The sequence below is a fragment of the Thunnus thynnus genome, chromosome 20 (genome assembly GCF_963924715.1).
Source record: "Thunnus thynnus chromosome 20, fThuThy2.1, whole genome shotgun sequence".
Taxonomy (NCBI): domain Eukaryota; kingdom Metazoa; phylum Chordata; class Actinopteri; order Scombriformes; family Scombridae; genus Thunnus; species Thunnus thynnus.
In genome coordinates this window covers 9,526,452-9,553,051 of record NC_089536.1, presented here as the reverse complement: position 1 = coordinate 9,553,051, position 26,600 = coordinate 9,526,452, and the positions used below count along the sequence as shown (strand labels likewise).

Here is a 26,600-nt window from a genome sequence, read left to right as displayed (position 1 = left end):
GTCAAAAACTATTTGACTTTTTCAACTACTTTTGTGAAAATTCATTTGGTCAACTGAAAATAGTCGACCCATGGCGGTAGATTGAGGTCAACTGACTGACTTGGCCAGTCAAAACCGCCACATGGTCCTAAAAAACTCCATGAAAAACATGTCGCTGTCCGAATACTTTCTGACTACCCTGAATTTGTGTTTGTACGTGTTTTTCCGACTGACCTGCAGAGCGCTGTTGAGGAAGCAGCTGTTCTGTCCCGGCTCGTTGCTCAGGCCTTTGCTGGGTGCGATAGAGGTCATGGTTCTCGGGGTCACCAGCCCCTGCACCCCGCCTACTGCTCCGCCACCCGATGCAAAGTAGTTCCTCTTCCACGACATCACTACCTGGACGCCCCCGTTTTCACGGCAAGGCGGGGAAGGGGTGGGGCAGCAGACAAAGCGACGGCCTCTATGTCACTCCCATGAGAGAGAAAGAAGGAGAATGAGAGAAAAGCGGAGGAGGAGGAGGAAATGGAGGGAGGAAGAGGACGGAGGCGGCGGCGGTAGATCGAGGAGATGCGGTGTGTCTTGGATGGGAATTTGGCACCCATACAACCCTCCCCTTCTCCAGCCGTGTTTCACTTTAGAATCTGTCCACTTGCTGGAGCCAGTGTTGGCTTTTTTTGTTTTTTCTTTTTTTTAGCTCCTTGGATTTAACAGTTTGTGTTTAAGGACATGAGAGTGTGTCCAAAGCGTCCTTTGGCAGATTCTGTCAGATGTTGATTAGGCAGCACAGCTGCTCCCATGCAGGGACTCCTTCGATGCTCTCTTCTCCTCTTTTTACTTCACCTGAAAGACACAAAGACCAACCTGTTAGGCCTCCTCACACAAAACAGCTAGCCAGGTCTACCTTAAAAAAAACTAAATAAAGAGTAACTGAGCACCACCTGAAAATCTAGTTTTTGCTGACCTCCAGTGGTTTCACTTTTCACCTTGCTGCAGTGATGTACAGGTGTACTCCAGGACGCCATGACATCACTGTTGGGTGCGGTTACATGTGCAACACTGACCACATCCAACCACCACCACCAGCCAGGTATGGTCAGATGTGAAACAAGCTTGAAACTTTCAGGGCAGCAAAACACTGCTTGTCAGTCTGGTGTTAAGTCACTCTTTAAATGCAGACAACGCTAACTGTCTATACTGCATGACTGTGTGTGGAGAGTTCAGTTAATTGTTGAATAAAAACTCTAAATGCTAGGTTGATTAATGATGAAGATTTTAAGGTGGCTTAAGTGGGCAAAAAATGTTGATAGCAGGCAGGTTCAGCTCTATAGTGTTAGCTACCTAACTGTAGGTGCTACTGACCTAGCATAGCCCAAAAATTTGGTTTATTTTCAAATGTGTGTAGGAGACAGGGACATTGTTACATTTTAAATATCCTTACATTGCCTTTAAGGTTTGATGCAAACCAACATAAACCTGCATTAATCAATAAGTCTTGCTGTATATGTAGTGTGAAAGGGCGGCTTATGTTGTAGCTCCAAAATGACACCCAAATCTGCAGCATTATGTAGCCTTCTAGCCTTTTAGCAAATTGTTTTGGTTTTATGACACATTTATTGTATCGTTCAGTCTCTCAACAACTTTCATTTATGCAAGCAACCTCTAATAAACTCACTACCTGCCCAGCATCAAACAGCAGACAGACAAAATTACCGACTAGCTTAAGAAAGTTTAACGTCTAGCAGAAGTGCCAGATATTTTTCTCAGGAGTTTATGGAGACCAAACCAGAGTTCAAAGGAGGACGAATCTGGTCTTACATTTATCAAGTGGACACAAACATGACTGCATATAAATGATAATGTTGTTCTGTGTCTGCTGGATATTTAAGCAGGCAAATGTTTGGTAACACATTAGCCATGACAAGCTAAGGTAGTGGCTGTGTATTTGTCAGCTTGTTGTGATGTTCCTCTGCCCCCTAATGGCCAAAATTTATTTAAACGTATCATTTCATTGCTTTTGCACCATGAATCGTGTAAATCATCACATGAACATGTGTTAGTCGGGGTAACATTGCATCAGTGGAATTATGAGACAGGGACCGCTTGGTGAAATCTGTTATGTCATTTCATAGTCAGTACTTAGGGACATTATCTGGAGCTTATGCTGGTTCAAGCATCACTGTGTGTGCACAGCTTCTGAATGTGAGTGCGTGTGGGGGAGACTGAGAAAAAAGAGGCAGTCTGTGTGTGTGTGTGTGTGTGTTTCTGTTTGTCACCCTACAGTATGTGTGTGTGGGTGTGTGTACATGAAGTTGCATAACACCACAGGGCAGTAGCGAACAGATCCGCAGTGCCCCCTCCACTCTCCCTCTCTTCCTTCCCCTATAGCTTCCCTACTTTTGGCAAAGCTCCCTCGCCTGGTTGCCGGGCTGCGTTGCCGGCACAGCACCCCCCTTTGGCGAAAGGCCAGAGGGCACAGGGATGCTGCGGCGAGCAGGCAAGCAGCGTGGGTTGTCGCTATGGCGATGGCCACATGGGATTGGGGTGGCGAGATGAGGTGATGAGGGGGTGGGATGGAGGTAGGGTGGGACGTCGTGACAAGGATGGCAAGCGAAATGCATCAGAGCGAAAATGGACGGAAACATTATGCAACTGTTAGATGGCAACGTTGCAAAGTCAGTGCACATCCCATCTCTCTATCTATCTATCTATCTATCTATCTATCTATCTATCTATCTGTCTGTCTATCCATCCATCCATTCATCTATCCATCTACATGACAAAAGCAGAAATCCACATTTGATACACTCATCCATAAACAAACAAATCCAAATTGCCAGAGGATTTATAAAGGGATTTGGCTGGCATGCCCCTGTGTGCCATTTTTCCTCTACAGAACAGCATCCTGAGCTTCTGTCTCAGCATACAGTGTGTGTGTGTGTGCGAGTGCGAGTGATTGTGTGTGTGTGTGTGTGTGTGTGTGTGTGTGTGTGTGTGTGTGTGTGTCTCCCGCTGAGCCCGTGTGGAGTGTGTGATCACACATCCTCTCTCTGACTGCACCCTACAGCCACACACAACCGAGATCGCTCTGGCAAGCCCTCACACAAGCACTATTTATGTGGCCTGTGTGTGTATATGTGTGTGTGTGTGAGTGTGTGTGTGTCTGTCTACATCTTCGGCTAGTTACCATGGAAATAGGCCAAGCAGCAGGCACGCGGGGGAAAAGCCGAACCATGTGATTTAACTGAGAGACACACTGTGCCGCACTGGTTGAGAAAGCACACATACACACACACACACACACACACGCAGACAAACACACACAGAGACACAGGGGGCTGGCTAGTGATGATGATGTGTATTGATGGTGGAGAGTTCCTGGAAGCCAGATTGAGTCAAGGCACAAGTCAATCAAACTCTCTGACCCTGCGCTGGCAGGCATAAGGAAACCAGGACCTGTGGTCGCAGCCCAGACAGCGAACACACATGGAAGACATTTTCCACATGTGATGTTGAGGTGAAGACACTGGTTGTACATCCAGGCACAGACACAGTACGTGTGTGTGTGTGTGTGTGTGTGTGTGTGTGTGTCTTCATCTAACCCTGTGAAAATCATTCCTAGCTTGACTTGGAGCGTGAAGAGTGAGGTCCCGACTTCTTCCAGGGTTAGGATGTGGATTTAGGATCAAGAGTGCAATCAGGAGCCAGTTTAGGTTATATTTAAAGGGTCAGTACACCCAATTTACAAAAAAATACTTCTTAAAAGTCTTATTTAGTCTTGCTATAGTTGTCTCTAGGTTTTCTGCTGAAAAATGACATTTGAGAAACAATGTCATGTTGTTGTTATTCTGGATAATCCACAGATAGATAGAAAAGTTTTTTATTGGAACTACTTTCTCCTGAAGAAATAGTCCCTGTAAAAACTGCTGGTGATTTTTTTAAATGTCACTTTCACAGCTGTGAGCACAACAAATGAAAGTGTCTTCACCTTTATTGTATCAGGCAGAGGCAGATATTTCAAAACCAGTGTAAGCAGAGCCAAAACTATCCACATGGCTAGATATCACTAGAAGTAAGTGAAGAAATCTGATTTCTTTTTTATTTGAATGAACCGACCTTTTAACCTCTTCCAACTCCACAGACATTTGGCAGGTTCATCACTGAAGACCAGCATTGTTCAAACCCACTGAACATTACTGTATATTCAAATTAAGGTCTTAAGGTTACTGAAGTAGCCAGACAGGTTAGACTGAAATATAAGGACGTATACTGTATAAAATATATAATAGTGTAGTGGTTTAATACACTGAGTGACCAACTTATTCACATATATAACTGGAAGGAGCAAAATAGCAGAAATACCTTACAATACTATGCTATTTATAGAAATGACACTGCAAACTGCAACAATGACCACAGTTGACACAATAATTAAAGGCTGATGATAATCTATATTTTTCTTCCCATAAAAAGGCCAAAACTTACTAATAAGTATTCTCTGTTTAGTCAAAGCCTGACATATATTATTCCTCTGTGCCACAGAGCTCCATTGTTTTCCCAGAAATGACTAAAAACACGTCAGTGAGCCACTTGGTGACATGCTCCATCATTACCATTAACACAAACACATTGTTTACTTTGATTCAATTACACAAACACAGTCCTGTTGCTGTAAATACTCACTAAAGCACCAGATGTGTATTAATCCACCACTGAAAATAGTCCCTAACAAATGAACAAGTTACTCCTGTTTGAGTAATATTTGCTAAAAACTACAGCTGTTGAAGGAAATGACATTTTAAATTGAAACTATGTATTTGTGACCCTTCTTTAAAGATTTACGTCTTCTACAGGAACCAATGGGATTTGTGATGGAATAAGCAGATATAGAAAGTACATGGGATGTCAAAAAGGTGTGGAAAAAAAGTTTTAAAAGACGTAATGAAACATATTGATTCAGACTCAGATAGGTTAGGTGTAAAGTACGTTAAGTCAAACTTCAAAGGGATGGGTTTGGACGTTAAAATGATCTTTTTCGGTTTGTATCTAAATGGATGTGTGTGTCAGTACGACGGGAGATGATTACTCGTGGATCGATAGGAGCCAGTGAGGGCACAGCTGGGAGCATTGAGGACAGACAGCTGTTTTCATGGTGCCACTCTACTGTCACTACTGCTGCTACGACTAATACTGCAACTCTTGCAACTACTAGTGTCGCAAATACTGATGCTACTTTTACACCTGCGCTATTTCGACTACTTCTTCTACGACTCATCTCGCCGCCGGTTCGGTGGTGACAATTACTACATAGATATTATTACATCAGTTACTCTTTCTTCCTCCTCGGTGTCACAGTGCGTCACAGTGCACCGGGGATCCAACAGGCATCATGCCATCCTTCAGATGCTGTCCTCGGTTCAACTCCTGCAAACCTCTGAAGTTCTGTGTGTGTGTGTGTCGCTTGATGAGCTCAGAGAAAAGGAGAGACGGAGGAGTGAGTAAGGAGACGAGGGAGGGAGGAAGGAAAACAGATGGGATGAGAAATGGGACAGGGAACAGTGGGAAGGGGAGAGGAAGATTAAAAAAATATAGGCTGAGAAATAACAAACAAAAAGGAAAAGAAACATTTGTTTTGAGGAATCAGAATCAGAACCAGGTTCTTTGTCATTTCTCAGCCTATTTTTTTTTATCTTTCTTGCCCCTCCCCACTGTTCCCTGTCCCATTTCTCATCCCATCTTTAATTTCCACCGTCACTATCACACCGACTGCTTTCCTCCCTCCCTCCCTCGTCTCCTTACTCACTCTTCCGTCTCTCCTTTTCTCTGAGCTCATCAAGCAACACGCAGAACTTCAAAGGTTTGCAGGAGTTGAACCGAGGACAGAATCTGAAGGATGGCGTGATGCCTGTTTGATCCCACGGTGCACTGTGACGTTTCCTCTCTGATCCACATTGAATGAATGTAAACATTCTGCACAAACATCCGTCCATCATTCTGTCGCTCCATCAGATCAACATTGGAGAGGAACGGCGCTACATATGAAACAGGGATCAAGCGTTCTTCCCATTTTACTCTCCTAATCTGAGTCCCGTTACTTATTTTTCATGTTGTTTACTACCTTTCTCATCCTCACTCTCTCACTCATTTCTCACAATTTTCTTTCTATTTCTCTGTGAGCATTGATGGGGGATGTTTTAGTGATAAATTCTTAAAATTGAGGTCATTTTATTTTTCGTTGATGTTGGTTTTACCGTGAGGCTGTTTCACTGTGGTCTGTATTTTCAAAAAGATTTAGGAAGCACCTCCTCTACATCAAGTGAAGGGTTTCATGCTGAATTATGTTAATGTTTTTAAGTTAAGTCATGTTAAAGTTTTTGAGGTACCAACATTTGTCTAAATCAGACTTTTTGGCTTGTGACCCTTTAAAGTGCTCATGACCCCGTGTCAAGGGTCTATCAGTGTTTAAATAGTTTTTAGAGGCCTGAAGAGGTCAAATGATCCTGTATTTCACAATAAAAACAAAGTTTAAAGAAAACATGAAGATAATTTGTGTAGCAAAAATATGTTCTTGTTTCCTATTTCAGTAATAATCCCACCACTCCCTCAGAGTTATCTTGCAGCACCATGGAGGCTCTGAGCCCCACGTTAGGAACCAAGGTCCTGAAATACACTAAACGGCAAAAAGTATGTGGACATCCAAACAAAGCATGTAGACACTAGAACGTTACACCCATCTCATTCCAAAACCACAAAAGCCACCTCTGGAAGACTTTCCATAAGGTTTTTGAACCTGGCTGCAAGGATTCACTCCCAGTAAGCAAAAACAACATTAGGGAGGTCAGACACTGATGTTAGTCATCCCAAAGATGTTGGATGGGGTTGAGGTCAGGGATCTGCACAGGCCAGTCAAGGCCTTCCAAACATAACCACTTCTTTATGGAGCTTTCTTTTTGCATGGGGGGACTGTTGTGTTGAAATAGGAAAGGACATACACCAAACTGTTGAAAGCCACTATTAATATATCATTAATATCACCATTGAATGTTGTAGCATTAGTATTTCCCTTGATTATAACTAATGAATTTAGCCAAAAAAACAACCCTGGACCAAAAGCACACAAAAGTATTTGGGCAGGCATGTCCACATACTTTTGGCCATGTAGTATATGTCCAACATTTAAAATATGATCACCTGGAAAGGTCACAAATTTCTCTGTTTTTCTCTTCAGACACTGTGTTTCCAAAATTATCTACAGTAATACAAAGGATCAGCATCGTGCCCACTTCTCATTAGGTTTTTTTCTCTACTGGTTGCTGCTTTGTTCTCCATTTTATGATCCTATTTATTCCCCAACTGAGGAGAATTCATTTTGAAATTCAAAACTGGTCTCAGAATTGGATGGAAATAAAACTAATGACACTGTTTTGGAATTTGAATTCACTGTCACTGTCTTTCTCTTTCTCTCTCTCTCTGCTGTGGGTCAGTGTGGCTCGGTGACAGTGACACCAGTGTCAAGCAAGCTGAACAAAGAGCTGATACTGTCCCCGAGGACAATAGCCTGTCCCTCACACCGTCTCCCTCCCTCTAAAGCAAACATGAAGACTAGAAGTATTATTTATACATCCCTGTAAAAGTCTTGATCTTTCTCTTCTCTCTCCTCGGCTGCACTTTCCTCCCCTCCTTCCCATTCACTTCATTCCTGCTCTCTGTCTCTCACTTTCTGCCACTGACCTCTATTTTCCATTCTCATTCCCTCCATTTATTCCCCCCATTCATCTCTGTCTCTTTCCTTTCCGTTTCCGAAAAACTTCATTTCACATGCATGTGCTCGCACACACGCGTACACACACACAGTGGTTTCCCTCTAACTGGGTTATGTGTAACTTCAAATAGCTCTAGTTGACAATAGGGAGAGCCCAGAGTTCATCTTCCCCTCTGTGCTTCTCTTTCTCCCTCCGTTTCCCACTTACAATCTCAAGTTATACTGTATGTGTGTGTGTTTCATGTGTGTATGTGTGTGTGTGTGAACATACAGTAGGCACACGTGCAGCAGCATGTGTGCGCATGTTGCCAAGACTGACAATTTTTTTTTTTTGCAACCTTCAAGGTCATTTCCCTGCTCAGACTGTGTAACATTAAAGTATACATGTGAGAACACACATGCACGCACACTCACACACACTCACACACACACATACATGCACGCTATAACCTAGATGCAACCCATTATCACCGTGGCACATGTGCACATCAAATCCTATTAGTAGGAAATATAAAGAGGTGTGAGAGTATTTGCTTAATATTTAGACTGTTACATAACCATCCTTATTTACAATGTATGCTGAGAATCATGCGAGGTTTTTACAGTTCAGGTCAGAGACGGAGAGGAGACGGGGGGGAAACAGGGCATGCAGGAGATGAAAAGAACGAGAGAGGAGGGGAGGGGAGAAGAGAGGAGAGGAGAGGAGAGGGAATGGGAGAAGAGAGGAAAGATAAAGAGGAGTGGAGAGAAGAGAAAAGGCAAGGCAAGGAAAGGAAAGGAAAGGAAAGAGAGGAAGAGAGGAAAGAAAAAGAGGACAGGAAAGAAGAAAGGATGAGAGGAGAGGAGAAAGGAGGAGAGGAAAGGAAAGGAGAAGAGAAAAGAAGACAAAAGAGGAGAACAAGGATGTGGGAAGAGGGAGAGGAAAGGAAAAGAAAATGGAGGGAATTACAGAAAGAAAAAGAGGAGAAGAAAGGAAAGGAAAGAAAAGGAGGAGAGGAAAGAAAAAGAAAAGAAAGAAGAAGACAAAAAATAAGAAAGTGGGAGATCAGGGGTAGGGGAAGAAGGAGAGGAAAGGAAAATAAAAAGAAGGCAGGAGAGAAGAAAAGAGAAGACAAAAGAAGACAAAAGAGGAGCACAAGGAAGTGGGAAGAAGGAGAGAAAAGGAAGGGAAAAGGGAGGGAATTACAGAAAGAAAAAGAGGAGAGGAGAGAAAAAAGAAAAGAGGAAAGAAAAGAGAGGAGAGGAGAAAAGAAGACAAAAGAGGAGACAGGGAGTGGGAAGAAGGAGAGGAAGGCAAAGGAATAGAGAGGGAAGAAGAGAGGAGAAGAGAGGAGAGGAGAGGAGAGGAGAGGAGAGGAGAGCAGAGGAGAGGAGAGGAGAGGAGAGGAGAGGAGAGGAGGAATACGTGGGACATCAGATTGAATAACAAACCACATGTCTAAGAGAACCGGTTACAGGAAAAGAGAAAAAGCTCTTCAGCGGATGTTAAAGGTCAAAGCAGACATATGAGCGTGCCTTTCTTTCCCTCTCCTCCGTCTTCATCCTCCGCTGTCGTTTAATCTGCTCTTCTTTATACCTCAACCTCTTATAATCCCACACATGTGGAGCCAACTCTGACCACTGAGGCAGAAAGACTTTAACTGAAATGTCAACAATAGATTAATGCCCTGGGAAAAACCGAGACACAAGCCGGGATCCGTCACACATGACTAGAAAAGGAAGGAATACTCTGAGGAATTAAACCAATTAAGTGAATTCGAGTCAAATTTTAAGTGAATTTAATGGGTTTATCTTCTAAACTGTTCCACCACATGACGGTTTGTCTGCAAATACATGCAATGCGTCAATAAGACCTTGAGATGAGTTGACAGAGGCTGTTTATTTTCATTCTAGGGATATTACTTTCAACAAGTAACTCTAAAATTGCTCTTTATCATGTAAAACCCAAACAATCACATAAAGAATTGGCAAAAAAAAAAAAAAAAACTAAAAATAGACTCAAATTCTCCACAGTGATTATCCAAGCCAAGTCAAATCCTGAGGACGGAGATATTCTTCCTCGGCTGTGAGGATGTTCATGTCACGTGTCAAGTTGCCTCGATTGTCCACCACAGAAACGCACGACATCACATAAATCGTCCTGATTGGTTTGAGTATTTAAATAATGGCCCCCCTCCCCTCCTCCCCCCTCCCCCTCCCCCAAAGTAAAATCCCACTGAGAGGGAAGGGGGAAGCCAGGCTTTTTTGGCAGCTTGTTCAACCCGACTGGGGCTGAGGACAAACTATTTTGTAGGTAAAGGTTATGTGAGTTTACCTTCCAGCACATCTCTACTCCTTGTACACACAAAAAGGTTGTGTGACAAGAATACCATTGTGTGACAGGTTATAAAATATGAAAACAACAGTGTATGTAAGGACGTAACATACTAAATATCTGATGTTTTGAATCTAAAATAGAGAAAATGGTTATTGCCCGGAAGTCATGTGCACACATACAGTTCAATAAATGCACATTGCTCACATTAAAGGATAAGTTCCAGTTCATACTAGCTATTAAAAATCAATTTGTATTGTGTTTTCAATGCATTCAAAAGTTTATCTGAAGCATAGACTGTATATAAAGATGGATGTAGCGAGGTGTGAGGTCACCCGTTAGTTTACATTGAAGCCCAAAGTTGCAGCTTGTGGTCGGCACTATCTTTTCCGTTTGGAACCAGGACCTTCCAGATAAGTGGTGTGGCGTGGTTGCCCCTGGAAACGCACCCTCCTACCTCAGACTGAAGCGAACGTTAGCTTACTGGAAACACCGAGCGGCACACACTTGGCTTAACAGGGCAGGTTACTGAAATATTGCAACAAGACTCAGTGTGAGTCCCGGAGCCGGGGAGAGCAGCAGGTGAGCGAACTGTCAATCAAAGCTGTCAATCAACGCCCACACGGCAAACATGAAAGCTGCTATAAGCCTTCAAATCTTATTAACGGAGCAATAATTTCCAAAATGACCACCAGCGCACTTATTAGAGGGCCCGAATTTAGCAACTGAGACCATAATAAGTCTTAGAAAAAAACTTTGTATTGTATAACTTTGTAGAGAAAAGTTGACGCTTTTTGAATGGGAGTCAATTGGAGCCAGGGACTTTTTGGAGCCGGCATCTAGCAGCTGTTGGTGGTATATTAAACTTTAACGTACCTCCACATTGGTTTCAACCTCAAGCCACAGTTGCTGCTTGAGTTGCATCTGAGGCTTCAGCAGTCTGAATTAGTCAAATCAAGTACAAGTCTTCCGAAGCTACAGTTCCTCTTCGTGTTTCCCCCTGTTGAGCTGCGGTGGACGATAGTAACTTAAAAAGTACTTAAAAGGCTGTAACTCTTACTCAAAACTTCACATAAACATTTGAATACATTTTTTGCATAGAGGAAGGAGTGAAAGCACTTTTTTAAGAGAGGATCTGTTAATGGCACAGTGTTCATATGGGCCCCTGACACCTTTAACCACAGTATGGAAACTACAGAAAAAGAATACAAAGCAGATATTGCCTCATCTCCAAAAACTAAAACTGAAGGTAAGTCCAACTTAAATGTCAAGGCGACATTTCAGCTCAGTTGGGAGGGTGAAGGTGTGCTACTGTAGCTGTGTGTGTGTGTTTGTGTGTGTGTGTGTGTGGTGTTGTATTGTGGGGACTCACGATCCATGTAGGGACAGAAAGCTGCTCCACGCAAGGTAAACTGTTCACTTAAGATCTCTGTTAGATTTAGGCTTCAGTTAATATGGTTGTGTTTGAGTTTGGGCACGTGACAGCCATGGTTAAGGTTAGGATAAGCCTCCAAGAGTCACTGTAAAAAAGTAACGTCCTCACACGTGCCCACAAAACAAAAGTGCGTGCCCGCTTAATGATGTGGACTAGGAAAATGAGGGGCTGGCCAGTTTCCTGTTTTCCCCATTTTGTAGGCTATGTATTCACGTGTGTGTGCGCGCGCCTGAGGCAGCAAGAGCTGTGTCACCAACGCTGATGTGACGGTACAGGCCGGCGGTGACGCGTGCCCGGTGAGGGGCCAAAGTCATCAATCACGCGGATCGAAACCGCAACGTTAAATCAATATCGGCCCCCCGGGAGCGATGACAGTGGAGCGTGAATCCGCCTCGGTAAAAAGGCTGTGCGGTCTCTGGGCCATTCATCAACAAGTCCACACAGTCCACCAAACACCGCAACCCGCGCAACCCCAAATCACGCAGCACGGGGCAGCACAGAAGCCACGCGCGCAGTTACGGTATGTAGACGGGACGGCCTGAACAATAACACCTGTAACTGAGAGACACGAACCCCAACTGTGATTCAACCGGGTTGAACTTGAAGAGGGGGGGGGGGGGATGCTGTCGTCCATATAGCTGCGTAGAAGAAGACTTAGGCTACTGACCCAAGACCACCTGATAACAGACTGAACCTGACAAGATGCAGAGCAACAGAAAGAGAAAGAGCAGCACGAGCATCAATCCCGGGCTCGTGCTGGTGATGATAGTAATGATGATAACGATGGAGATGATAATGATGATGATGATGATGATGATGATGATGGAGAAGATGATGACAGCTATCCTCAGAGACTGTCACGAGAACACATCTGGAGAGGACCACATCTGGCCGACACGTTGACTGCCCCCCCGCCCCCCTCCCACAATAATCACACACACACACACACATGCTGATGGTGTACTCTGTCCGGTGTTGTCACATGCGCGTCCCCCCCCCACCCCCCGCCCCCCCACTCCGGGTCCCTCGAGCGGTGATGGATCCCATGCAGTGCCCAGTGTGCAGGTTTTTTTACTCACCCCGGGTGCTGTCGCCGCCAGTCTCCGTCCGATCGCGTGTACTACCGTGTGATTTTAACGGGAGAGAGGAGAGGGCGAGCCGTGGGCGCATCCAGCCCCCACCAGCGCCATCCAGCGCTGCGGTCGCGGCACGCCGCTCTCGCGATACCGTGCCATGGTCGCAGCTCTCCGCTCCACCACTTGTGTGACGTAGCGGTTTTGTCAGGCGGCCCGCTTTGCTCAACCCGATGCCGCCGCCTTCTGGGCGCGAGGCGGAAAGAGTGAGAGAGGATGGTGATGATGTCATCCCATGGCTGAGTCGTGTGGCTTTACCTGTTTGTCAGTGAAGGTCCAGGGAAACACACACGAACACACACACACACACACACACATGCATCTCTTCCATTTTCCCTTTCTATCTCTTCCACTCTCTCTTCTCTCTCTCTCTCTGTCTCTCTCTCTCTCACACACACACACACACTCAGTCTCAGTTTGTCACATGTAACCTGCTGTCAGCAACATGCAGAGGACATCTGTATAATTGCTCTTATTGGAGACCCGCCAGCACCAGTTTAGTCACAGCCTGAACACGCTGACTATTCATAGAGCAGGTGAGAGGTCATGGGGACGTTGTTGAGTTTGTCACCGATGGTGTGCAAGAGACACGAACAAGAACTTGCTTTCAAGAACAACTCAAACTTTTTAGGTGCATGTTCAGAAGCATGTTTTTTTTTTTTGTTGTTGTTGTGAAATGTTTTAGTCCGCATCTTTCATTGATGATGGTTTCATCTTCACCGCTCAGGAACGTTTGGGGCTCAAGGCAGAGTTTTTCCACACCTGCCCTCCCAGTGTTGAGATGTTTTTAATACCACTTTAATGGAAGAAAGTGGCGTTAGAAATGTGGTAGAGCATACTAAAATAGTAACATAACAAAGCCGCATAGAGGGCTTTTAATTCTGATAACTACTGCGTGACCGCTAATTTTTGCATTTAAAAAAAGATTTTTATGGCATTTTTTGGCCTTTATTTGATAGGTCAACAGTATAGAGACAGTAAACACAGGGAGAAAGAGACTCTGATGACATGCTACAAAGGTTCCCAGCTGAAAACAAACCGGAAACTTTGCATGCTATGTGTCTTAAGCATTTTTACGTGTAACTACAGTACGTATAACTCCTTGAGGGGTCATTGTTGAATAAAGAAAAGTCTTAAAAACAGTCTTAAAGGTCACCAGGACACCCTAATTATAGAATTTAAAAATTAACTGAGATATGCAAATGTGCCATATGAACTTTAACTTAAATCCCTGAAACAAAGACAACAAATTAACCCCAGAAACAATCTGTCTACTACATTTCCTTGCTCATAAAAACACTAAAATAATGACAAGAAAGAAAGAAAGATTGTAATTAGCTTGTTTACAGGCCTCTTGGTGGCTTTGATGCTCTGAAGAACTGCTTAGTTCACTTATAGCGCTTGTTTGGTTCTTTGGTCATCTTTGACACAGAGAGCTGCAATCTTTACAAGATTCATGTGCTTGAGCTAGAAAATAATAGCTTTACATCTTCAGTCAAGGTCCACTTACTAGCTTTTTCCAGGGCTTTCAACTACATCTCACCATCTCCATCAGCACAGTTTGCTCAGTGGTCATGGAGATGGCTAAGTGGACCAACTTAGGTCACATTTCCAGGATGGTCTTTGGCATCAAACATGATGACACCTGAGCAAATTCCATCAGCTGTCGATGGCCACAAGATGCAGTAGAAAGCTCTGGAAAAAAGCTCATGAGCGAACCTTAAAATTACATCATTTCGTCAAAAGTACTTAAATGGTTTTTTTATGATGTGATATTGTACAGACCCCATACACTAACCAAGCACTTTATTATTATTATTATTATAATTATTATTATTATTATTATTATTATTATTATTATTATTATTATTATTATCATCATCATCATCATCATCTTTTGCACACTGCATATACTGTTTACACTTTGAATTATGCACCACAACACCAAGGCGAATTCCTTGTATGTGCAAACCTACTTGGCAGTGAACCTGTTTCTGAGAATTCATGGCAGAGCTGTTGTAGTGGATTGCATTAGATTGCACAGGTTTTCCTAATAAAGCGCTCGGTGAGTGTATAATAGAGGGTCTCCTGGACTAGCACAGTGCAGTGCTACATGAGAAGAAATCACACATTCTGTAAAGGGGAACTTTATTGCATAAATACATTGTTTTAAGAGTGCAGAGTGCTTTATCTATTTCTATTCATACAGGTCTCATATTAGCACACAGTATGCAAAATCATAGTAAGACTCATTCATAGTCGGGGATGAAAAGGTAAGAAAGCACAAAGGAGACCAGGGGAGATCATTTGTCCTTTTTCATCAAGACATTTTTAGTCAATTTCATTTCCATGCAATTAAAGTACATTTCAACACATTTTCATATGAGAATCAGCAGATGTAGCAGTGCTTGTGCTGTCAGTGTATGTGTTGTACTTATGCTCTCATGCGAGGGTGTATTGTATGTTTATGAGTTCCAGTGCATGTACTTAAATATGTGTGTGTCTGCATGTGTGTTCACAGGTCATCTGTCTCTCCGTCAAAGGGGATGTTGTCCAGGTCCATGTGGATGTTTGAGTTGTCCTCGCTGCAGACCCAGCCGATGGGCGTGCGGTTGAACGAGGGGCGTGAGCGGATGTCGGCCTGTAGGGGAGGCAGGGGCTCAGGTTCCTCGGGGGCAAGGCTGATGTCTGGGATCTCGAAGGTCAGCATCTTGGACCCCTTTTCGAAGCCACCGAAGGGCAACGCTGTCCTGGAGAGGAAAGAGGGAAAGAACAGGGAGCATCGTCATCATCACCATCGTGAGGAGCATCTCTGGGGCTGTGCATTGCAGCACAACAGGTTTCACTTTTCAAATTTTACTAAAGGGGACATATTATACTTTTTCTGGTTTTGATGTTATTTATATGATGTCGGATATGTATGTTAAACATGTTTAATGTTCCAAAATTTGAGGTTAACATATGTAGAAATGCTGCCTGCAAGTCAAAAACCAGGGCTATAACTGCTCTGAATGCCTCATTTGCAGTGTTTTATCCCGGCCTTTGTTGCTAAGGTTGTTCCATGTGTTTTTTGCTTTGTCCATTCCCATATTTTGGATCAGATTCCAGCTCGATCATGTACATAGTATATATGTGAGAAGTTGACATTTGGAGTAGAAAATGAGAAAAAGTAGTGAGTTCCTACAACTACAGTTTGTTTCATGGTTTGTTGACGTAGTCTCCCATGTGATGCAGTTTCCAAGAGCTGGCCAATTAGAAGAGAGTGGGCTCATCGAGAGGGGGTCCTTAAACAGACAGGCGCTAAAACGGCCTGTTTCAGACAGAGGCTGAAGTGAGGGGATGCTTAAATGGTCAGTACAAGATGAATAAGAAGTTTTTTGAACTGTACATCATGCAAATATTCCAGTTGAGCCCCAGACTCAAGATATAGACTTTAAAATGCAAAATGGAAACTGCCTAATATGTCCCCTTTAAAACAGCAACACACTCTTTTAATATGACTGATTACAAATTACCATGTAGGACAGAACCTGACAGACTCTTGTTTGCTCAAATACTTAAATGAATTCCCTGTTAATCATAGTTTGCTAGTTGTTTATTGCTTATTTAGACCCATTAGTAATTACGAAGGATACAGCTGCTCTTACCGGAGTCCACAACAACCATTAACAGCACTATAGCGCACGGAGATCAAGGGTTCAAATAAGATTAAGATAATTACAACTGGATCAAAATGTTGCCTGAGTAGTATAGGTGTGTTCATTTCTAAATGTCAGTGCTGTGGCGTGCATGGTCTGTAGCTGCTGCTGAGTAAAGCCATGGAAACACAGCCAAGAAGGAGGCAGCTTTGTACCGCTGATGAAACAGCAAACAGCTGGTTGTCATAGTGATGTGGGCTCTATGGGAGTGGGTTAGAGAAACTGGTGCTGCAGCAAAAACTTTTAAAACTTTGCCCAATAATGAGCCAAATGCAATACATAGAGAAGAACATGATACATACATAAAAAAAACAAATATACAAATAAAAAAACAAGAAAAACTGTAGTAAATATTCAGTAATAACTTAAAAGTAGCCATTATTATTTTGGCAGTTAATCATTTTTCAAATTTAATAGTGCTTGGATGACTCCTATTTTATCATGTAACTTACCTTAACTATCTATACTTTCTCTTATCATCAAGATAGGACAAACTAATACATAATGATAGTCATTACATTGATCTCCTATCAAACATTAAGCTCAGGGTGTTGGAACATAGTACATAAATTGCCAGATTATGACTACCACATGCAAATTTAGACAATCCAGTGTGCCTATCCATGGGCATTACAGACACAGGGTTTGGGAGCTTTTTTCTTGACTCATTCTAGGGACTAAAGGTCAGAATATCTTGACCTTTGCTGCATTGATTTTGACTGTTTCTTTTTAAAATCTGTGTCTCACAAGTCCCCCAACTTCATATAAGTTGTGTCCCTTTAAGACAAATCAAACAGTCTTCCAGAGAGGCAATTTCACTCGTTCCCTGAACTATTTCACTAAGAGCAGTAATTATTGAGAATGATGTTCTACAGTAGCTAATGTCACTCCACTAGTGTCAAGATAATGTGCCCAGTGGCAGGTTGAAAACTTTTAATACAAAGCTAGATAATTTATTGTTCACAGAGAAATTCTTTCAATACTTTCTGACATTTTATAGACCAAATAATCATTTAATCACAGAAATCACCGACAGATTATGTCAAGTCAAGTTATTGTTAATACCTCTCTTCTGTGCGTGTTTGTGCATAAATAAGATAAATAAGATGCAGCTGCATTCATTTTTTTTCTGTGTGTGTGTGTGTGTGTGTGTGTGTACCTGTTGAAGCTCTTGTAGTGGGGCATATCTACATGCGCATAGATAGGTCCTGGCATGCTGGCCTTCATGGTGGCTGTCAGCTCCTGGTTGCCCTTCATGGCCCGTTCCCATGGCGATACATAGGTGCGTACATACTCCTTCCTCCTCTTCTCCCTCTCTGCCTCCTCATCCACTGTCTCCTCCACCACTGAGAGACACAGGGGCAGAGGGGACGAAATACAAAGTTAAACGACTGGAAAATTGTCAGAAAATATACAAAGTGCGTCTCTGCACACCGACCTTCTTCCTTTGGCATCTCAGGCTTTGGTGGAACAGGGGGAGGGCACATCAGCAGATTCTCGAGGTTCTGCTGGAAGAAAAAAGAGGAAGATACAGGCTGATCAGCACACACACATACATAAAACACACACACCCTTTCTCGTCATGACTCACCATGTTCTCGTTGGTCACGATGAACTTCTCAACTCTCTGCTGCCTCATCCTGAACATCTTGGAGCCCTTGTTCGTGAGCAGGGAGAGCTCCTCCAGCATCACATCCTTGGGCGTCTTGATCTTGGTGCCCAGGTCGAACTCGGAGGCCTCGGGGTCTGACTCATCATCTGAGAGGAAGGAAGAGGAAGAGGAGGAGGAAAAAATGAATTGACTGAATATGGAAGAACAGATGGGTGTGTGCAGAAATTATCTTCGTTCACGCATACTGAGAAAAAAATGTGATGATACGTTGGTGTAAGATTCCTTGGATATGAAGTGTCTACTGAACAGATTTTTGACCAGATTTTTTTATAATTAAGTTGTATTAGAGGGCTGTTTGCAATAAGATCCTCTATCCACATAGAAACCATGCAACATGTATCCCACCATCCCTGGTTCAAGTACCACTAATATCTAATAAAGGCAGCTGTATTTCAAAAATTTAAAGTGCTATATGAATTAAATCACATTGCCTTTAAAGATGAGCACTAAACTTAAAAAATATTGCATTTGATGCAAGAATTCCAGATGTTAATTTATTACCTCAACCAAGGAGGCATGTTTTTAATTCAGTCTGATTATCTATTTATTATTAGCAGGATATGTTAAAAAAAGATTTTAGATTTTAGATTTTAATAACAATTTGGTGGGAAATTCAGACACGGGCTGAGAAATGAGTGACGACTTTTTGGTGAAAATCCAAGAATACTTGAAGGTAATAGACATAACAAACATTTTGGGAGATGCGTGTATTTGCTGTCTTGACGAGAGTCAGACGAGAAAAGTGATACCACCCTCATGTTTAAATATGAAGCCACTGCCAGCTGCTGGTCAGCTTAGCTTAGTGTAAAGACTTGAAACAGGTGGAAATAGCTAGTCTGGCTCTGTAAGGCCTCCCAGCACCTTTAAAGCTTACTTATTAACACGTTATATCTTGTGGACAAAAAACAGACAACAAATTATGTTTTTATTGGGGTTTATGCTAAGCTAAGCTAACCATCACCTGACTCCAGCTTCATATTTGAATGGACAGATATGAGACTGATATTGATCTTCTCATCTTAATCTCAGCAAGAAAGCCAACAAGAGTAAATCTTAAAATGTTGAATTATTCCTTTAAAGCACATTAGACATTTTATTGTCATTGTACGCAATACATTGAAATTTTGTGCGGCAACACTCAGAAAACAGCAGCAGTGGGAACACTAGGAAATGAATAAAGAGAATAAAATCAAATCAATAAAAATAATTTTACATATTATATTTTAGATGCATATATTAGCTTATGACATATATATTAACTTATAGCAGGTAAATAATATGTGTTATTTGTTAACATTATCAGATTGGATATTTTTAAAACATTTTCTCTACTTTCTAAACTCCTGCACCTACACATAAACCTGACTCACAGTTAATTATCACTCTGCAATTCCAAAGTATCTTTTGTTATTAAAATAGCAGCTTGGAGGATTGTGCAGACTTGGAGGAGTTATACAACTTCTGAGTGTTTTCTGGTTTTTTTCAACTAAACCCATTTTGCAAATTAAAGGGTGGGTTTACCTTCCACTACATGTCTGATATTGAATGAAGGATGTTTGAGGCTGTAAAAGGCGTATTTTTATCCTCTGGCTTCATACCATCCTTGTTTAAATGAATTAGAGTTGAAACCTGTTGTGCACTGCTAGAGGATAAGTGTCTGTAAAACCAGGGGAGTTGTAGGGGTTACTAGGCCAAAGCAATATGGAAGAAAAGGCCACTGGGGATTGTCACTGCAGGTTTTCTGGTGGAACTGTTTATGGAGGGAAATCCTTATAATACTCTCTCTCTCTCTCTCTCTCTCTCTCTCTCTCTCTCTCTCTCTCTCTCTCTCTCCTCCTCTCTCTCTGTGATGGAGAGATCTGATGGATTTTACTGCTCCACAGAGCTCCTCATAAAACACTCTTCTCATCCACCACATACACTCTGATATCACTCATAACACCTGGAGTCCAGCCATAAACCAACATACACTCACACACACACACACACAGACTCGCACGAACACATCTATAAAGCGGGGAGTTGGCATTGCAATGCTGCGGAGAGCTGTTAGCAGTACCTCATAAATCAGACTTGTGCAAGTGGGTGTGTGTTAAGTGAGTGTGTGTGTGTGTGTGAGAGAGAGAGAGAGAAAGAGAATAATTGAGGCTGCTGAGCAGAGCGAACTCTCCCATGGGGATATTGATTAGAGTGTTAATTCAGAAGAATGTGAAACTGGAGCCGGCTGCTGACTGGGAGGAAATTGGACAGACTGACAGAGGCAAGAGGGCGGACAGACGGACAACATACACACAGACTGACAGAGGCAGGGGACAAACAGCGAGAGTGACACAGTGGCCGGGATGATGGAGAGATGAGTGGGCATTAACTGGAGCAAAATAAGGGATAAGCAGGATAAGCTCCTGAATGACTGACTGAAAACAAACTGGTGGAAAGATACAGATGTGGCTGCAGATGTGACAGCAGAAGGACGGGTGGAAAAAACAGGAAAAGACATAAAATTGGAAAAGACATCAGCAGATTGTTGAATGACTGATATAAACATGCAGAGAAAAGCTTTAACTGTGCTGTCAGGATATCAACAGTGAAAATATTTTATTAAAGTTGGTGTTTAAAAGCAATTTTACACATTTTCTTATAAGTAAATGTCTACTCTGATAGTAAACACAACATATTATCTCCTTTAAAGGTCACATATTAGACTCCTTTTCAACAAGTTAAAATAGGTCTCTGAGGTCTTTAAAACATATCTTTGAAGTTGTTTGCTGAAAATACCATTCAGATTATGCATTCTCACATGCTTCTATACCCCTCGGTTTCTGTGTCTGTAGCTTTAAATGAAAATGAGCTGCTGCTGCTCACCCCCCACTCCGGACCTGATACCATGGTTGAGAGTTTACCCCCCCATGAAAATAACCAACATGGCTGCTAACAGAAACGCAGGAGTTCAATCATACATTTGATCCAGAATGACCCTGACAAAGAGGGGAGGCTCCTGCAGAAGTTCAAACATTGCGAATGCAGCGGGACGTTTCTGAATGGTTAGTCAACAATTTTTTGCAACTTATTTTATGTGTGGAACTTGTGCAACGATGCCTTCAGAACGCCTTCATGTTTGTGAACAAGCATTTTTTTCATAAGGAACCTTTAATTTGAAGTTCCTTTAAAGTTAAAAAAAAAACCTTTCTGCAATATGGTCAGCAGTGAAAGAAGTATCCAAATTCTTAACTTGAGTAAAAGTAATATAAGAGTAATTTACATATAATGTAAATGTACATCATTGCAAGTAAAAGTCCCTCATTCAAAATCTTAGTGTTAACAGAATATTGTACTTATCAAATGTAAAAATTATCTTTTTGCAGAAAAACTGAGTATTGTAGATTGTTTGATTATTATATATCAGATTTGATTATTTACACATTAATTACTAAGCTGATTTTTTATTTTGCAGCCGGTTGAGGTAGCGCTTTTTAACTGCGTCATATACTCTTTGCTAGTTTAATATAGAACAATTCATTGTTTTATAAATTCATAGCATGTTTCATATGTAAAAACTGAATCTGAAAAGCAACTACTAATGATAGATGTTAAATAAATGTAATGGAGTAAAAAAGTTTAATACCTCACGTAATGTACAAAATAAATACCTTAAAATTGCACTTAAGTACTTTACAATAGTTGAGTAAATGTAATTTTTTACTTTACTATACTTTACTATTTACTATTATGACAAGACCAACTCATAATGGAAATAGCAGAGGTATACATTTTCCCAAAACTCAGCCTGATTTTGGTGTTTTTGGGAACGTTGGGATCTCCACTATAAAATTCAGACATAAGTTCTGTTAGTTTGAACAATATCCAACTGCACAGCAAGCGTTTGAACAGATGGACCCACTGGAGAGTCTGGCAAAGGGAAATGCATTTAACACTCTCTGTCTGGTGGGTCTGGTGGGTAAAATCTGTGGTGCAAAGGGAGTGTTTTTTGGAATAAATGAGGCTGAAATACACCACAGCAAATAAACCAAGATGTTGCTCAAATAAACCATGTAAATAAATTCTGCGGTTGTGGATTTTAAGGCCAAGACGTGAACTATTAGACATGTTTTTACAAGTTGCATCGATTCCAGTTCAGTCACTGCATACACACAGCCTCTAACAAATATAGCAGGAGGAGAATCACCGTCTGGTATTTTGTGTTGCATCTAATGGTGACAGATTTGTAGCTGCTCTGCCATCTGATAATGACCCACATCCCTCCAGGAGATGCCACATGCATGTTAGATATTGTGTTACTGCTTGGAACAAGTGTGTGTGTGTCTCTTTATTTAATTGTAATATCATAAGACCACATGCAACGATTTACACCCACGCAGTTCGATTTACACACAGACTGTGCAGATAGCAGACACCGCAGAGCGAAACTTACAATTGGATTTGACATTTACTGGACTGGATAATCAGATCACATGGGAGATAAAGAAAGGTCTTCAAGGAATGAGGATGAAGAGGACCGGCAAAATGTCTCCTGTTTACAATTTTGTGTGTGAATGTGTGTTCATTACACATGTGTGTGATTGTGTGTGTGTCTTACCATTCTGGCTGACGTTGGACAGGTCAGTGATGATCTTGTTGGCCTTCTTCCTCTTGTTAGGAGGGGCAGGAGTTGTCAGAGGCATGGCTAAGGACAGAAAAGAGAAATGATTACTCTAATTGTTTGGTTAGAAAAATACAGTCCAAAAAGAGTCCAGTCCACTTGCTTTTTCCTGAGTTTTTAACCAAAGCTAACGGTCTACATTATTGGATTGAGTTTGCTGCTGAGAAACTCCATCCTTGAGTTACTATAAGAACTTTTTGTCAAACAACTAAAGAACTTTGATGGTCAGGAACTCAAGACTTAAAGGAAAGTTTTAAAAAGTTAACTAAACTTAAAATGTATTTAGATTTTAAAATTTAAAGCTGCATTCGTCAATATTTTTATAGTGACGGATCAAATGACTGTGTTTAATATGAAAGATGTCACTCAAAGAGACTTATCATCAAACTCTGCAGCTCTCATCTTTCGGCGGGGGGGGGGGGGTTACGGTCCACGATTCTACTGTTTGGTTCAGTTCTCATTAATTTTCCAGCTCCAGCAGGCTTCTGTACTACCTGATGAACATAGTGGAGCATTTTGCAACTAACAAGCCACTAATATTTGAATATTGGAATTACATTCATCAGGTGGCTCTGTGCCTGCTGGAGGCGTCAATAGGAAACTGTTTGCTAACGGATTTGCTTTAACAAGTTTTCAAGGTGGTAATATCATACGTCAGTGTTGTGTTTACTGCCAAGTGGCCAAAAAATGTATTAATGCAGGTTTAAAAATTGAGCAGACATGTACAAAATAAATCATCACTGGACTTATAATAATAATTGATTCTAGCACACTTTGTCTTTTGCTTAAAAGCATCCAGGTTGCTGTTATGTGAATTTGGGTCTGAAACTGCAGAAAGCAGCTTCACCGTACAGCTGTTTCAAATGTTTTAATACCCTAAGCACCAATGAATACACCAGCTTGCGTCAAATTATAAATTAAAATACATTCTCAGCCACTAAATTAAAAGGGACAAACTGCTGTGGGACATTTAAATCATATCATATAAAATTAGTTTACTCACTGCAACCATATTACTATCAAGAAAACATGATTACTTTTAGTCTGTTAATTACACTTATCTATTTATTTTCATTTTGAGCATTTTTTAATTGTAATTTTAATGTTTCTAAAAAGCACTTTGTTCAATGTTTCTCTTAAAATGTGCTCTACACTGTAAATAAACTGACCTGACTTGACAATTATTTCCTCAATAAATAGATTTGGTTTGAATTAATCTTATACTATAAGAAACAAACAAATATTAAGAATTATTTCCCAAACGCTCAATGGTATTTGGTTTGTCAGGCGTCCAGCAGAGAGCATGACAGAATTAGCAACAAGACTGGCAGTGAAATGTGATACAACAAAAGTGTTAAACTTATGTATAGTATATCTATAGTATGAGAAAGTCTACAGAGATTTCCAATTTGTTTATGATGAAGCTGCACATCAGGTTCCAAATTTTAGCAAGCTCCAGCAGAAACCTTGCTAGGTTCCCTAATTAAGTTAAGCACTCTTTAAACATAGTGTATATGCCCCTGCATGCCCTTAAGGACACTAATTCCCAGTGGCAGCTCGTGTCTCTCTCGACTAACACTCAGATGGGGGGTGGCAGTATGTCGCTGTCTATTGCACAGGTCGAAAGCAATTATGTAAGGCTGGAGGTGAGTCCCAGTACAAGAGAAAAAGCTGGAGGGCCCGTCTACAGGGAGACAGTTAATGTAATTGCTTTTCATCCGCTGTAATTGAAGCTCATTTCCTAGCCTGGGATTCAGTCCTGTGTGAGCTATTTTTATGAACCCATGTTCTATAGCACCGTGGTGAGTGGGACTGTCATCAGTACAGGACATACATACAAATGAACACAGGCAAGCACACACACACACTCAAATAGCTTTTCTCTTATGATTAATGTGAGTCGGTGGTTATAGATTAAAGACTGGGGATTACAGGTGTTTTTGGATGTTCTAGGAAAGGCAAGATGGAGGGAAAGTGCTGCTGATGCCGACTACAGGAGCAGTGCGACGGCCTGGGTCCTGTTACCACCTCTCTGAACGAAGAGGCGCTCCTGTCCCCCATGACCAGCCTGTTTTAGCTCCCAGATAAATCTCTAGGAGACAGCTGGGGAGGAAGGGCATCAGTCAGCACATTCCCAAATACACACATACATCCATCCCCAAGCACCCTGCTCGCGGACTAAAAACTCTACTGCAGCGGGCCACATTCCTCACCCACCACAGTGTTAGGTAAGAGCTTCTGGAAGAAGAAGAAGTTGCAAGAAAGAAGAAAATCATCCACCAGCTGGCTTTCATCATTCATAGTTGTTTAACTGATATTTAAATTAGCAAAAAGCTGTGTGTCAGCAATATAAATGTCAAACTACATTAAATATGATATGATTTTAAAGCCTGTCTTGAGCAAGAAGTGCACATTTTAGCTAAATACACTGTCCATTCTGTAATATACTGTTGAGCATCTGCTCCTTATTCCTTCGAACATTTATTCATGTAGATGCAGAAGCCTCCTCAGGCCACAGATGGGTTTCTCCTGCAGGGCCATGCCAAAATCTGCTGACCGCTGGAATCAAATGAATTTGACTCTAAATATCTCCTTGGACAGAATTATTTAGCAACTCAGTTACCATCAGCACCAGATAATCCCCAAACACTCAAGGCATGTAGGAGAGAGATTTCTTTGTGTGACTGAGTTGTATCGCTGTTGTCACACACATTCATTTCTCTTACCTAAGACCTAGGTATCCACAGGAAGACACAGGTCCCAGAAGGTCCCAGAATAGGTGTGCGTGGAAGAAGAGGAATATAGATTCCCAAGTAAATTTGTGTTCCCAAGCTTGTATTGTACTGCCTGCCCTCCTCTTCGCCCCCGGAGAGAGTGAAACCCTATCAGCAGGGCTGCTCCAGTGGACCGGGCCTGGAGGGTGGGAAGGGGGGTGGGGTGATATGAGTAGGGGGTATAGTGGGAGGTGGGTGTGGTGTTTCGAGTTAAGAAGTTGGTAAGATATTTGAAAATAATAAAATAATGATACATTTATTTTATTTATATATCAAGTTTCTTTGTGAGACAATCATATTTTCATTTTTATTCTTTATTTAAACCTTTTTTTTAACCAGGAAAATCTAATTGAGATTAAAAACCTCTTTTTCATGAGCATCCAGGCCAAGATAGACAGCAATAACAATGACTTACAGACAAAAAACAGATAACACAATATCTACCACAAAATGAAACAGAAATGCGATTATTTAAAAAATTCTAATACAATCATATGTGAGATTTGGTCCCAGAACTTGGTGGAAATGGATTTTGGTAACTGTGATTGCTCCTCCTGTCCATACTAGCTCATGTCATATTCTAACACAACCCTAATGTAAGAGATGACAGACCAAATCCACGCACCTCACTCTGTGCAAAAATGCATAATAAAATTCATTCCAAGCTATATGTCAGAGTTAGGCAACTCAAGTGTGAATCTTCCAAAGTTACAGTCTTTTTAACACAATATTCCCTCTTTGTGTTATTATCCCCCACATGCAAGGCAAGGAAACACTGTCTGGGGAAATACAACGAAGGAATTTTGCACTAACTTTGGAAGATACCCATATTATTGAGCAGCAGTTTTATGCCTCTTGTGTATTAGCATTCCATTTGAATCACAGTAGTAAACATCTGCTTCTCTAAAAGACACATACAGCTGTTTCCTACAAAACAGAGTCACAGGCTGAAAATCTTGTTTATTGTGCGGAGGAAAGAATATTTTTTTCATCCAGAAGGTCAGAAGGAGTGTACCTTCAAAACAGCTGTAAAGGTTGTTGAAGACCTGGGTTTCTCAAACATTGCTAATACATGAGAGGAACAAACTGGGGCTAACATTTGGAATTATTGCATTATCACAAAGAATAAGGACTGTGCATTTTGTCCCCCATCTCTGAGATTGGAATCACATTTCTAAG

The 26,600-nt window shown here is 41.6% G+C and overlaps 2 protein-coding genes across 5 annotated transcripts in view; both read right to left on the bottom strand.

Annotated features, from left to right (window-relative positions):
- The window catches only part of usp54b (ubiquitin specific peptidase 54b), a 57,361-nt gene extending 44,405 nt beyond the window's left edge, over nucleotides 1-12,956 (bottom strand). The window contains exons 1-2 of one of the 3 annotated variants that reach the window (XR_010924824.1): nucleotides 12,567-12,956; nucleotides 214-819 (exon numbers count right to left, since the gene is read on the bottom strand). Coding sequence is in view for 2 of the 3 variants with exons in the window: in XM_067576034.1 (XP_067432135.1) it covers nucleotides 214-369 (156 nt within the window). In the remaining variant the exon portion in view is untranslated. Of the gene's footprint in view, nucleotides 1-213; nucleotides 820-11,424; nucleotides 12,305-12,566 lie in introns of those variants that run through there. The other 2 variants (XM_067576034.1, XM_067576035.1) reach the window with 2 other exon arrangements.
- A 1,795-nt stretch (nucleotides 12,957-14,751) lies between these two features.
- myoz1b (myozenin 1b) lies at nucleotides 14,752-25,545 on the bottom strand. 2 transcript variants are annotated; one of them, XM_067576622.1, is made up of 6 exons: nucleotides 25,374-25,545; nucleotides 22,585-22,671; nucleotides 17,910-18,076; nucleotides 17,757-17,826; nucleotides 17,478-17,664; nucleotides 14,752-15,370 (listed from the first exon to the last, which is right to left on the bottom strand). In XM_067576622.1, the coding sequence occupies exons 2-6, from the start codon at nucleotides 22,667-22,669 to the stop codon at nucleotides 15,136-15,138; spliced, it is 744 nt and encodes a 247-aa protein (XP_067432723.1). In that variant the 5' UTR covers nucleotides 22,670-22,671; nucleotides 25,374-25,545; the 3' UTR covers nucleotides 14,752-15,135. The 2 variants fall into 2 exon arrangements, with proteins under 2 accessions (XP_067432723.1, XP_067432724.1); XM_067576623.1 differs by having other exon boundaries at nucleotides 17,757-17,823.
- Nucleotides 25,546-26,600: the final 1,055 nt, after the last annotated feature.

What these genes read in the sequence shown, in the direction of transcription:
- myoz1b (XM_067576622.1), bottom strand. Translation starts at nt 22,669, where the DNA reads ATGCCTCTGACAACTCCTGCCCCTCCTAACAAGAGGAAGAAGGCCAAC. An exon ending in TCGTGACCAACGAGAACATG is followed by an intron (nt 17,827 to 17,909) that starts GTGAGTCATGAC and finishes TTTTTCTTCCAG; the next exon opens with CAGAACCTCGAGAATCTGCT. An exon ending in CACTACAAGAGCTTCAACAG is followed by an intron (nt 15,371 to 17,477) that starts GTACACACACAC and finishes TTTCCTCTCCAG; the next exon opens with GACAGCGTTGCCCTTCGGTG.